Here is a 14171-nt window from a genome sequence, read left to right as displayed (position 1 = left end):
AATGCCGCGATAGGTGTCGTATTCCTATAGGTAGATGTGATCAGCTGAGAATCAGAAGCTTGACTCACGTGACCTGCCAGAACTAACGCTAACGCTTAATAAATAAAAGCAAATGAATTGAACTCAAATGAATGCAAAGATAAAGGGTGAGGGAAAATGTACCAGCCCATCTGCAATAGGTTTCAGTGTTTTTACAGATATGTCATCTTCACTTTACCCCAAATATGGGTCTCCATCGACCACAGCCCAGTTCACAGAGGTCCTGGTCAATGCAGGTGAGTGTTCAGCACAAAAGACCAATCATTTATTTTAGGGCTGCACAATTAATAGAATTTCTAATCATGATTACAATTATGGATGCCACAATTTCGTAATCGTTCAAAGCGGCAATTAATCGTTCAAAGTCCACTTATGTTATTCTGTGTGCTTAAGATTTACAATTATGGATGCCACAATTACGTAATCGTTCAAAGCGGCAATTAATCGTTCAAAATCCACTTATGTTATTCTGCACGCTTAAGATATGTTTTTTTCTTTCTACATGTTATCTTAAGGGTTTTTCCATTGTTTTAATTTTAGTTTTAGTATAACATTATAATACCATTTTTTACTTTTTTTTCTAATTTAAAGAAGAAACCAATCCGATGTATATTTGACATTTGAGGCTTAATACTATAGAAAAGCACTAAAGGTTTTCAGTTAGAGTGTTTTCAGCTTGTTAATTTTCATATAAAAATACGGCATGCAGTTGCATCAAACAATGGTATAAACATCATTCAATGTAAATTGTGATAATCGTAATTAATAATCGCAATTACAATTTCGAGGGAATAATGACAATTATGATTTTTGTCATAATCGTGCAGCCCTAATTTCTGTTTTTATGCACGTTTTGAGATTCGCACCGAACACTAGAGTGTGAAATATGTTGAATGAATTGTTATACAAACTCATTTCGAGAGCATTAGTGTGTTTCCTTGCTTAAACATTAGATGGCATACTAGCTTCTAACCAGCAACATTACCTGTCACTATCTGGAGGAATAATTAAACCTTATTGAGAACACATAGCTCCAGACTTACTGTCCAAATGTTTATTTGTTACTAGAATACTTACAAACCTCTAAACAAACATCACAATCTGAAACCAAACCTCTTTCACTCCAATTCAGCACAAACATGGGGTTCATCTGTATTACATACACCCACAGTCCTCTTGTTAGTGTGTTAATGTCAAGCGTCTAATATGAAGGTCAGCACTGCTGCAGCAGTCTGAGACCGAATAAGCTGACTGGTATACTCTAAGAACGGTAGGGAAGAAGATGAGACATTAGGAGGTGTTAGCACTGGAAATTTAGGCATTTTGTGAACATACTCATAGATCTCCGATATATATGTGTGTGTGTGTGTGGGTGTGTGTCAGTAAGCAGCGCATTAATATAGAACGGTAATTAAAGGCTCTAATGCACACCAGTATAGGTGTGTGTATTGTAGGAGCTAGACGACGTATGATGCCGTGTGACGGCATAGCAGTGGTGTCCCAATTCTTAGGGGAATATTTTCACCCCTACCCCTTGACACTCTGTTTCAAGGGACAAGGGGAAGGGGTAGGCGGAGGGGAAGGGGAAGGGGTATAAAATAGAATTGGGATTGGGCCTAAGAATCAGTGTTGGGGTAATGCATTACAAGTTATGTAATCAGATTACTTTTTTCATGTAACTAGTAAAGTTACTAGCTTTTGAAACACTGAACACCACAAAAGGGCACATAAGAAGCCAAACCAATTTTTTTAGGTTTTCATCATTCACTTTTTTTCTTTCTTTTTTCTGCACCAGGTATAACAGGTATGTTTATTGAATGAGTTGCAGGATGTAATGGCTGGAACGGTGAGTAGAAACACGTTGAATAGTTCTTGGGTTCTTATCTGAGGTGACTGGTGTTGTGTCTTTTGCAGGTTGATCAGGATTCGTGCAGGAGTCGAGGAGAACAGGATCGGAAGAGTGCTGGAGCATCTGAGGGTAAGTACAGACAGGTTAGTAGCATGAGAGAGTCAGGTAAGTGAACTGTAGACCGGACGATGAGAGACTGAGTGCAAAGAGGCCTTGATTACAGAGTGCAGGTGCAGGTGATCAATAATCAGGTGACTGGGATCTGGTGTGTGTCGGGGCTGGTGACTGTGGTGATTGTAATCCCTGACATCATAATTTTTTAGGTTTTCATCATGAACTTTTTTTTCTTTCATCTCCAATGGCAGTTTACAACCCACAGCCCACCGTCATGCTGCCCACAGTAACTCAGACGTTCCAGTCTGCTGCACCTGCCCCGGGTGAGCAGAAAAACCCTAGTTCAATGACACTCTGCTTCAGTCTGCATTCAAACACTAGAAGGTTTCAGCATATACATGATGCATCTGTACAGAATAGTACATTAGAGGTTTATGATCGTAATATATGTGTCTCTTCATGTAACTGCAGTGGTAGTTGTGCCACCACGGCTGACTGACGTCCTGGGGCAGATGAAATGTCCTCACTGTCAGCTACAGGTCATCACAGAGACAACATTCGTCAATGGCCAGATGGTGTGGGCCATCTCTGCAGGGCTTGCCCTTTTAATGTAAGGAACTGCATTCTCACATATAGACTTTTGACTATCTGGTCCACTTTGCAAGAACTGCCCACTTAGAGAAGGGACCGGCTGACTGACATATACTGAAACTTGTATGTGATATATTTAAATATATTTGTATTTACACATTTATAATGAAGCTGTGATTTAGTACATTTAAATGTAATATCAAATTACACACTACAGTTAAAATGAATATCAAATAATTTACATGTGCTTTAGTATGTTCCCAGCTAACAAGGAATATTTTTAGAACTTTTGGTAACATTCTGGGAAAGGTATGAACTAAAATCTTCCAGCAATCTTAATAGAACATTCTTTCAGAGTTATCTGGTCTTTAATATCGATCTCAAAACTATTTGTACAAAATTATAAAATGTTTCCTAAATGTTCAAATAATTAACTGGAAGAAAGTTTGAAAAACATTTTCAAAACTGGACTTTGAATGTTCAGAGAACAATCAGAAATAATATTTTCATTACTTAATAGTAACATTAGCAAAATGTTATTTTGTTAGCTGGGTTAACACATCAGAATAAGTGTACTTCTTGATAGGAGAAAACACACTCTTTTCTGTTTTCTGTCCAGGATCTGGCCGTTTTGTTTGATCCCTTTTTGTGAGGATTCCTGCAAGGACGTGGAGCATCGCTGCCCATACTGCAAAACCCTCGTCCATGTGCACGAACGCAAGTTCTGAAACAAAGAAAATCTGAAAGACCAAAAGAAAACTTTACCGCTAACACCTTCTGGACAGTACGGGGTTTTCTAATTCAAAGAAACACAACACTAAGACATGCAAAAGGCTGATATATTTCCTTCTTTATGTAAATATATGTACATATATACATATTTGCATAAATAAGGAAAGTGAAACCCATATGGTCTTGTCATGTCATGGTGTTGTTTTTCTTTGAATTGGGAAGTTATATATTGATATATATTTTGATATGATATATGATTTTTATTTTTCTTGTTCCTTTTTTATTGTAAAATTGATAATGAACTCTTGCACTTATCATGCATTGTAATGTAATCAAGCAGAATATACATTTTACTTCTTGTTGGCATTTTTACATAACACATGTTTATTTCAATGTTTGTTCTCAGTAAAAAACAATTAACAATCATGCCTTTGTATGTTCTACTGCATTCTCTTAATATCTAAGTCAAGGAAAATTAACACAATTATTTGATTGTGACAGAACTAGCTAAACTACTCAGATATGAGAAAGTCACCATTACTGATGCAGCTTAGATCTCATGCAAATATTATGGAAATTAGTTTTTTTGCTGATAAAATGCATCCTTTGTCAATGAGACATATCGATTGGGTTTCCTGATAGCATAAGTTCACTTCTGTGCACTATCAAAGAAAAATATGTCAGGCTGTTAATGGGAAAAAAGGATTAGAAAACAAAAGGATTGTGAAAATACAGCAGGCACATATTAGCTTGTTACTTGTTAATTACTGTATATCATATACTCTTTACTGTTTTAATAAATAGTATAAGAAACAGTACCAATGCATGATTCAATGATGAACTTTTCTAACTTCTTAACCAATTAACCTAGTTTTATACAGTGGATGGTAGTAATATAACAAAAACACTGTTTTATAAATGAATATGAATCACAATGATAAATTAAACCTATAAACATCAAGACTGAGTGTGCATATGTCGATCATCCCAGCTTTTTTCTGTTATTGCCATCACTGCACAAAACATTAAGGGAACGTTCCCATTTTTCATTTTATGTGAACGTTACTTTTAAATGTTTTCTAAACGTTCTGAAACAAGTAACGTTTTAGCTAAGCTATACACACGTCCTACTAAAACGTTTTAGAACTATATAATTAGCTAACGTTCCTTGGACTGTGTATAAATTAAGTTTTGAGAACGTAAAGACCAGATAACGATTTATTAACGTTACTGGGAGACGTTTGTTCGTAACTTTAAGTTTTGAGAACGTAAAGACCAGATAACGATTTATTAACGTTACTGGGAGACGTTTGTTCGTAACTTTAAGTTTTGAGAACGTAAAGACCAGATAACGATTTATTAACGTTACTGGGAGACGTTTGTTCGTAACTTTGAGAGAACCATGACAGAACATTAGTTCCCTGTTAATAGACTCAAAAGGGGCTCATTCAATAAGAGTTTAGAGCTGTTGAATTCAATAAAATAATGGTCAGTCCATCTTCGATCTTCTTGGAACACTGAAATATATTTTTTATAAATAAATAAAATAGGAAAAAAAAATTAAAATAGCTAAAATTGTCAAGAAAGCATCGTGCTTAAAGATAATCACATCCCGGCCTCGAAAAGTTAAGACAAACACTGCTGAAGAACAATCTGAAGAGAGGAATAGCCTACAACACAAGGGTGCAGCCACTGAGATCTGCTAACCCCAAAAACAAAAATGAGGCACTAGAATGCTCTCTAGTGGCTAACAACTAAAACAGCAACAAATTAAACCTCCCTTCAAAACCTCAAATGAAGTCCATCATTAGCTTGCTGACAGACTTGCAATGCACTTGAAAAGATGATCGTGGAGAAATTAAATGGTAAAATAATAAACCATTATATTTTAATTTTTAAATCTTTAGATTTATACCATTATCATTATTATCACAAATAAATGGTAATTCAGTGCAGGAGTAGAGCGCTTTGATATGGCAGTACTGTGTCAGAGCCTGAGGCTGGGAATCTACATCAGTCCATTTTCCACTGTGCAGGAGAATGACAACACTAAACCTTGACTTGACCTGACAGGAGACTTTCAGCTGGATTACTGAGAGAACAAAACAAAAATTTCTGATTTGAAAAGAATATATAACTTTTTTTTTTTAATGTAATTATTTAAAGGTGGGGTAAGTGATTTCTGGTCTCGCCCCTATTTTGATAGCTCCGCCCCACACATACTTACGCAACCCAGGCAACGATTATGGCGGAATCTGCTGTGCCAGTCGGCCGAGGGGAAGATGTCATCAATAAGTGAAAGCAATGTGTGTTACTATGGTAATACAGGTCGAATGTGTTTTGGTAGTATTGTGTTTTAACGTGCATATATGTGTTTTAACAGCATATATCAGTGCTGTGAAACAAAGCAAAACCAATGTTACTCACCTATCGAGAATAAACAAAGTAACCTCGGCGTCCGATCGCAGGCCTTCCCGCTCCTTGAGTTCTCTCCAGCTCTGGAAAGCTGATCCGATATTTACACGGGTCCTACTTCTTGCCTTATCGTAAGCCTTCTTTTGGTCTGCAGACGTTTTCCTCTTTTGTTTTTTTATCCGCCATCTCTATATTTCTGTCGTTGCTTGGCTCGGCTAATGTCCATCCTGTGCACTGAGCGCTCTCTCAACTGCATCATGAGTGGACACGCCCCTTACTGCTGATTGGCTAAGTTTGTTTTGGTACTCGGCTAGACTCAGTTTTCTAAAGCGTTTTTGAAAAAATACATACCCCACCTTTAATTTATTATTTAATCAAATGTGTTTAATACAATTTATTTATATAAAATGTAATTTTATATCGTATATATAATAATTAGTTCCCCATCTGATCAGAGGCCCTGTCCTCTGTGTCCTAATAACCCATTAGTAGAAGGACAGCAGTGAGGATAATCTGTCTGTGAAGTTAAGTCAGTACAGGCTTTACCAGCTCAGCATCATTATTACCACTGGATTCATGAGGTGTTACACACTTTGAACGTGTTGTTGGCAGTGTTTTGTACTCCTTTCAGATAAATCCGTCTTTATTTGCTCATATAGATGTTTAAAATGTTCTAATATTTTGCGAATGTTCCCATTAAATTATTTTTCTTGGTTATGTGAGGGAACATTCCATTTGATCATTTTGCCAACATTATGGGAACGTTACTTTCAAATGTCCTCTGAACGTTCTGAATCAAGAAGTAACATTTAAAAGCATTAGATGAATATTAAACTAGATTGTTTCTTAAACAATGTATAATCTAGCCTACATTTTTGTGCTAACGCTTTGAGAATGAATGAATGATCTGTTACTGGAAGTATGGTTTGTTGATAAGAACTTTGCCAGAATGGTACCCAAAGTTCTGAGAACGATCCCTGTTATCTGGTTATGCATTATACAAAATACATCAGAATGGTCTTATGGCCACCTAAAACATTTAGCTCTTTAAGTTCTGCTACACTAGTGCAGTTTAGCAAGTCATCTAATTGCAGCTTAACCTAATCGTCAACAAGCATCTGGAGTCCTACGTTACGGTGTGCTGACGCATATCTGTGTGTGTGTGTACTTGTTTATGCTACATTGTGGGGGATAGTAAAACCTGACATTTTTATCTGAAAGTGTAACAATGCAAACAGGTTTTCTGTAAGGGGTAGGTTTAGGGTTAGGGAATAGAAAATATCGTTTGGTCAGTATAAAAACAATAGAGGTCTATGGAAAGTCCCCACAATTCACAGAAACAAACGTGTGTGTGTGTGTGTGTGTGTGGTGTGTAAGGCCTCAAACAAAGTATAGGTTTTGTAGGCATTAGAATTGTGTACCTCTTATTGCATTTCACTTCTCAGATCCCAATTAATATCCACTGTATGGGTTACAAAATATAGCACCTATAATGAAAGGAGAGGTGAGGAGACTCTTTGTAATACTCTGATGGCTCACTGCACCACTGGACAGGATTATCTGAAGGCTACTTAAAGACACACACACTAATGGACACGTATGACCTGAAGCTCTGGGATCTTTATTACATAAGACTCCCTCAAGACATTGCACGTGGACACACACCTGGCCGTGAGTGTGTGTGTGTGTGTGTGGCCTGTCAATTGTCTATGACAGCGAGAGGTCTAATTGGAGGTCTTTAGACCAGAAGTTTGACCGCTGGATCATCATGAGACTGAGAAGCATGATTGCTGAGGAGTTTGCTGTGGTTTATTTATAGGCTCTGCATCAGCAGCAGTCACAATGCTGCAAATGAAGCCCTTCAGAGAGAGAGATGCATGTGACAAGTGAGGATGGACTACAGCGGTCCAGTGAGGTCTATATTCAATCAGACGTGAATTTTACCCTCAGCTGCACACGGATCCACGGAGCAAACCGCGCAGCAACAGCTCTCAGAGGCTGGAAGAAAGAAGCAGCAGCAGTGAAATCGAGAAATAAGGATGCTCTCTTACAGATGTAGTGTGTGGGTGTGAAGCTGTCTGTCGCACATCAGCTGGTTTCTGTCACTGGTTTTCAACTATTGAGCACTGAGAAAAAGCGTGGCGTTCGGTTGCAATGTCAGTGCAGGTGTTTGTGTTTGGCAGGATAATTCTCACACGATAAGAAGAGATTTGGATTGTGGGAATGAACTCTCCTGCACTAATAAATACATATCAACTTCAAGGCTTTATCTAAAATACAGTCTGAACTCATAAGGTGAGTAACACTGTCTGCGGTTTATATAACTGTTTTGCCTGTAGATCTATCCTTTAACCCTTGCAAGTTCATCAAGGTCTTGCTGTCTTTAAATTAACTCGAATTAAAAATTTGATTCTGAAGTTGTGCATGTTTGAACCTGCATGTGTTTATGTGTGTGTTTGTGTGTGTGTGTATGTTCTGGCTTCTTGTTCTTTATATAAATTGCGTGCAGCTCCATCTAGGCCAGCCCACGCGCTCCTCTGGTTGCCATAGCAACTGTCGGGGGTTTATAAGGGGTAGAGGATGCGAGACAAACTCATCTTTACACTCGGCTTTTTTACAACTCTTCAGCACAGGATAAGCAAATGCATCCTCAAGAAATAGTAGCATAACAGTTATTATATTTTATTTATTATATATTACATTTATTTATAAACCACATCAACTGCACAAACAGATAACAAAACAATTAAAAAGTTAAATGTTCTAAAATTCCATTCTTTTCTTTTTTTCTTAAATGTATTTAATAGCCAAATTCCTAACCAGAGAAGTGGATGTTGCTATGGAAATGGAAATTACAGCAAAGCCTACCTACAGTACCTACACTCTGTAATACACACTTATTTTTATAGTCTAATACACAATATTTGTGTAGTTATAATCAGTGACTCATTAGTATGTTGTATACTGTTTTTTAATTAAATTTGAATTTAAAGAATACAAAGTGTACAGTTTTGTCGTTGACTTATACCATATCCGTATATGCAATTGTGTTTTCTTTTTACCCGTTGTTAAGTACATCCTGTAACAAGGATTCTCGAACATACCAACAAAATAACGATGAAACCTCTTTCAAAAACTCGATAAAACAGTATTGAAAGTTGTGAGTTGTGAAAATTAGTGCATGCCACTGCCATAGGTCTATCCCTCACAGCCTCGTTTTCATCTGTGTTAAATTCCAAAATGGCTTCTAACCTGGGGCAAGTTCAAATAATATCTAATGTTTAACCACTATAGAGACATCAAAGCCAGCGGCAAATTCCAGAAGATCTGGCCGAGGTGAGGCTGCTCTCGGTGGGTTCATGAGCGCTGAATGGCCGCTGAAGCCCTGGAGCTCACATCTCCAAAAACATCTTAGCAAATTTTCAAATAGACATTATCTTTATTAACAAACCGCATATCTGAAGACACAAAAACAGTATTATTTATAAAATTGTTGTGGAATTGTTGTGTCCGCCATGACACTCGCTGTGAGAAATATAGAAAGCGGAGTGATATAAACAGTGAAACAGTTGGAGTTCTGTTATCACTAGAATATCACACTCCTCTCAGCCAATCAGATTCGAGGACCAGAAAGAACTGGGGCAAGTTCAAGCTCAAACCAGTGCGCAACGTTTTGCTACGGTTTCCGGTTTGAATGATATGTTTCCTGGAAACGGTGTGCAATGGGGTTTGAGATACGTTTTCTCTTGTTTGGTGGGTGTGTCAAAAATGTCAGCCCAATCAGCAGCAACATGTATGTAAACCACGCGGTATTAAAGAGACAGCTCGCACAATGTAATTAACATCAAAATAAATTCACAAGAGCAAGTATGTTGTTTGCACATGTTTATTTACATTAAAAGCAAAATAACTGAAATAACAAGAGCACATGTATAGATCTGGAACTTCTTTAAGGTATTTTGCAGTATTAAACACTTATTTATACCGATTTCATCAGGCTCTGAAAATTCTTCAAAAAGAACACAAAGAATGGCCTTCTCAGCTGCCATAGTTGCAACTCTTGCGTCATCAGAACAGTGTTCAACGCACCACCGTTTCCGTTTAAAAAACGTTTTGCTCCGTTTTGTCGGGGCTGAATGCAGCCCTGATTAAAGTCTGCGTGAAGTCTTTGCAATCAGCGTTTTTGCACGAAGGCACCTCATGAAACTGATTTGCTGATCTGATGAAACTGACAGGCTTCTGAGGCAGCTTAAAGGTTTAATGATTTACAACAAAATAGAATGAGTTTTGGTGATAACTAAACAAATATTTAATTACTATAATAGGCCTACTGATTTCTCACTAGAAATAACATTAAAAAATGCAAAAAGTTAGTCAGAAATCTTCATTTACACAAAAAACTGACTACCAGATGCAAGGACGTGCCTTGATGGCTTCCTGGAATGCATCCTCCGAAGGCAGCATTTTTCAGTTTTCGGATGCAGTCTTTATTTCTGTGACGTATTTCCAACTGAAACTGAATATTGAATAGAGGGTGGAGTTTTATTTTCCTCCTCTCATCTCTGACTCATAGCAACCTAACGGCTGTGGTTAAGGATGTTCTGCCCAAGCCGTCAAACTGACGTCATCAGAGAAGAAGTGCCATTTCAGAGCAGAAGAAAATGTTCAGATTTTGATTAAAGATTACCAAAACAAACAATTTTTTTCCCCAACGGATTAACTTGCACAGATTAATTGTTCCCCTCAAGACTAGCAATGTGCGCTAAGTAAATAAAGTAAATTTTGATTTCATGAGGTCGAGAAGAGGTGTAGTTGTGAATGGAGGAAGAAGGTTATTGTTTTTTATTAAGAGGGAATATTAATTATTACAAAAAAAATGATATGCACAGATTCATTATTTATAATAAACACTGCAATATTTCACAAGAAAATGGTAATTTCATAGTGACTTCTTGTGATTCATCTCAGAGCTGGTTGGTTTGGTTAATGTCTTTTTACTGAAAAAAAAAAGTTGAAATACTTAAGCCCAAAGTATACATTTTTGTATGTATATGCTAGCATATGCATACAGTCGAGAGCATAGCCTTTCAAAGTGTACTCCATTTGATAGCATACACGAATCAGACAGCTGACACATGCATTCTAGAAAGTTTGTCCAGTGTCTGCACTGTTTCTCTCCAGAAGGTATGACCGATAAAATAGCTTTGTAACCTTTTAAACTAAAGTTGTGGCTATCTCGTAACGCCCTCAATGCAGGCGTCTGTTGTTGTTGTTCCGTCTCTTTAGTTTTGTTTTCTACTGAAAAAAAAAAACGGCCAGGGCCAGTGTTGCCATAGTATGTTGCGTATGTATAGATGCCTCATTAGCAACTGTTTCTATGGGCTGCTATACGTAAGCCATCCGCCATCTTGTAATGGTCAACTTGATGTCATTCACCATAGTAGCCAATGAATATTCGAAGATGCCACAAACCTGCACAGCTGATGGTCTGCGAACGCATGGTGAATGACGTCAAGTTGACCATTCAAAGATGGCGGATGCGTCTATATGTGCTTGGAGCGGTCGAATGGGACATCTATACATATCTATGAGTGTTGCCACCTTGTGGAACAACTGATTAGTCCAAAACAAAGTCTGCGCATATATACTATTCTGGTGGTGTGTGCACAGTATGTGCATATTATTCTGGTGACGGAATTTGCATCACGTGCACTGTACGCATAAAAAACAATGTATACTTTGGGCTTTACACAGAAAAACAAATGAAAAAAAATAAAAATGTGTATTCTTTCTCTTCCAGCCATGGCTCTAAGGCCCACCCTCATCGTCATTCTATTTCTGATTGGCTGCTGCGCTCTTGAGGACCCGCCCATGGTTAAGGCCCCGCCCCCTCCTCATGGGTGTGGCGCTGCATTGGACCCGCCCTACAGAGTTTTGTGCGATCTGGAGTCCGTGTGGGGTGTGGTGCTGGAGGCCATAGCGTGCGGCGGTACCGTATCTGCTCTGATCCTGGCCATAGTTCTTTTAGCCAAGCTGAAAACCGTAACGGAACCGGAGAAGCGCTGTGGTGTCGGTCCCCTCCTCCTCCTATTGGCCGGAACCATGGGTCTCTTCAGCCTATCGCTGGTGTTCTTGGTGGGGCGCGGTGAGGTGATCTGCATGGTGCGCCGCGGGCTGTGGGGGGTGCTGTTCACCATGTGTTTCTCCTGTTTGCTGGTGCAGGGAGTGCGGCTGAAGAAGCTGGCGGGAGGGAGGCGGAGCCCAGCTGGCAGCTCTCTCGCCGGATTGGCTTTCGCGCTCACTGTGGTTCAAGGCATCATTGCTGGAGAATGGCTGCTGCTTACGGTGGTCCGCGAGGGACATGCAGCCTGCGATTATCTGCCTCTAGACTTTGTGTTGGTGTGTAGCTACGCTCTAGCGTTGTTGCTAGCTGCCAGCATGTTGTCGTTGGCTGTGGTGTTGTGCAGAGGGAGCAACAGAGAGGAGTCGAGCAGGAAGAGTATGAAGTGGAGGTGCAACGCTGTCTGGCTTTTCCTCTCATGTCTGTCCTCGCTTCTCCTCTGGGTTGCCTGGCTCGGTCTCTATCTGTACGGAGATGCCGCCATCACGACCGTGGCGAAGGATTGGGATGAGCCGGCATTAGCGGTTGCGTTGGTGACCGAGGGTTGGGTGCTTCTGTTATTTCACGCAATCCCAGAAACGCACATGTGCTTGCGTCCGTCCAGTCAGAGGAACGCAGACACCGGCCAGAACTACTACGACACACCACAGCCGCCAACGGCACAAAGTTACCATGACGACGAGCGGCCGACCAATCCCAGAGCTCCGTTCGCAGAGAGTCAGGCGTACACCGTAGAGGAGCACAGTGCGGGTAGGATGCCACACAAAAAAAACATGTGCAAGGATAGTTTACGGTTCTGAAAATTAAACCTAAAAATAACCATTAGAGAACGTTCTGTGTAGGTTATCTTTAGGTTGTTACAAAAACCTTTCTGCAACGTTCTGTGAAGGTTAGTTTATGGTTATAAAAATAAAACGAAAAAATAGCCGTTAGAAAACATAATAGTTAGGTTAATACAAAAACGTATGTGCAACGTTCTCTAAAGGTTACTTTATGGTTATAAAAAAGCCTAAAAATAATCATTAGAGAACATTCTGTAAACGTACCTAGGTTCTATTTGGGTTGTTACAAAAATACTAAAAAATAGCTTTTAGAAATCATTATGTGTAGGTGCTTTTTAGGTTTACACACACACACACACAATTGCCTGCAACATTCTGGAAAGGTTAGTTTTATGGCTATAAAAATAATGCCCAAATAAAACCTAAAAATAACCATTAGAGAACATTCTGTATAGGTTCTCTTTAGGTTGCTAGAAAAAAAAAACCTTCCTGCAGTGTTTTGGGAAGGTTATTTTATGGTTATAAAAAAAAACTAAAAATGACCATTAGGGAATGTTCTGTTTAGGTTGTTACAAAAACCTTCCTGCAACGTTCTGTGAAGATTAATTGATGGTTATAAAAACGTTTCTAAAACGTTATTATTTGGTTCTGCCAAAAACAGCCCTTTGAGAACATTAGGAAAATGTTCTTTGTTTGCTGAGGCGAAACATACAAAACTTCTGAAGCTTTTCAAAATCATTTAATTGCCCACATGTTTAAAAATATATAGATTTTTTTCATATTTATTCTATTTAGCCAGATTAGAGTTATTATACACAGATTTTCAAATAGTTTTTCCTTTGTAATATATTGTATATATTGTCTTGTTTTTTGCAGTTCTGCAGACTGGAGGTTATCATAACGGATTGATACGTCCCGCTGTGCCGTTCCGCAGTCACGTTTACCAGCCCACCGAGATGGCCCTGCTCATGAACGCAGGACCGGTCAGTAACAATACTACACATTAACAATACTTTAATGCCCAAGTCTCACAAACAATTCACCTCACGCTTTATGTTCCAGATCCCAACCGCCCCTCCAAACTTCACAGGGAGGCATCTGTGGTGATAGCGGTTACCATGGCAACAATGTCCTCTTGGGCCCCTAAAAGGATTGAGTTCGGGTGCCTTCACAGGGTCAAAAGGCACTTTATTAAAGTTCCATGTTAATCATTTGGAAATGCTCCTCTAATAAAAGAGCTGATTGAAGTTAATGGACATTTTCAACATGGGAGCAGGCTAATTTTGCACATGTTCTCTATCTCTAAGTGCTTAATACAAAATAAAGGACGTGCTACATATTCGATATCACTCTGGTGATGTCTGTTTAGATTAAATGAATCAGACAAATCATACTGATGAGGACCTGTAAGAATTTACATAAACAGAGATGTGTGAAAGAGAGAGACCCATTTACTTACATAATGTGATGCGTTTCTGAGTGTGAGAGAATAAATGTCATTCGTTCATTTATTCAATGTGAACTGATT

The 14171-nt window shown here is 38.8% G+C and overlaps 2 protein-coding genes across 2 annotated transcripts; both read left to right on the top strand.

The window, feature by feature from the left end:
* The first annotated feature begins 1873 nt into the window (after positions 1–1873).
* On the top strand, positions 1874–3379 carry LOC107700790 (lipopolysaccharide-induced tumor necrosis factor-alpha factor homolog). Its single transcript, XM_016502605.1, has 5 exons — positions 1874–1885; positions 1954–2017; positions 2254–2325; positions 2474–2612; positions 3213–3379. Exons 1-5 carry the CDS (start codon positions 1874–1876, stop codon positions 3319–3321), a joined length of 396 nt encoding a protein of 131 aa, XP_016358091.1. The 3' UTR covers positions 3322–3379.
* Positions 3380–7335: 3956 nt separating this feature from the next.
* Positions 7336–13790, top strand: LOC107700862 (G-protein coupled receptor family C group 5 member B-like). The gene is made up of 4 exons (XM_016502688.1): positions 7336–8035; positions 11541–12611; positions 13520–13626; positions 13706–13790. Exons 2-4 carry the CDS (start codon positions 11543–11545, stop codon positions 13748–13750), a joined length of 1221 nt encoding a protein of 406 aa, XP_016358174.1. The 5' UTR covers positions 7336–8035; positions 11541–11542; the 3' UTR covers positions 13751–13790.
* Positions 13791–14171: the final 381 nt, after the last annotated feature.

The sequence above is a fragment of the Sinocyclocheilus anshuiensis genome, unplaced genomic scaffold (assembly GCF_001515605.1).
Source record: "Sinocyclocheilus anshuiensis isolate Anshui unplaced genomic scaffold, SAMN03320099.WGS_v1.1 scaffold1127, whole genome shotgun sequence".
Lineage (NCBI taxonomy): Eukaryota > Metazoa > Chordata > Actinopteri > Cypriniformes > Cyprinidae > Sinocyclocheilus > Sinocyclocheilus anshuiensis.
Note: the sequence above shows the minus strand (reverse complement) of the source record. Positions and strands in the feature narration are given on the sequence as shown.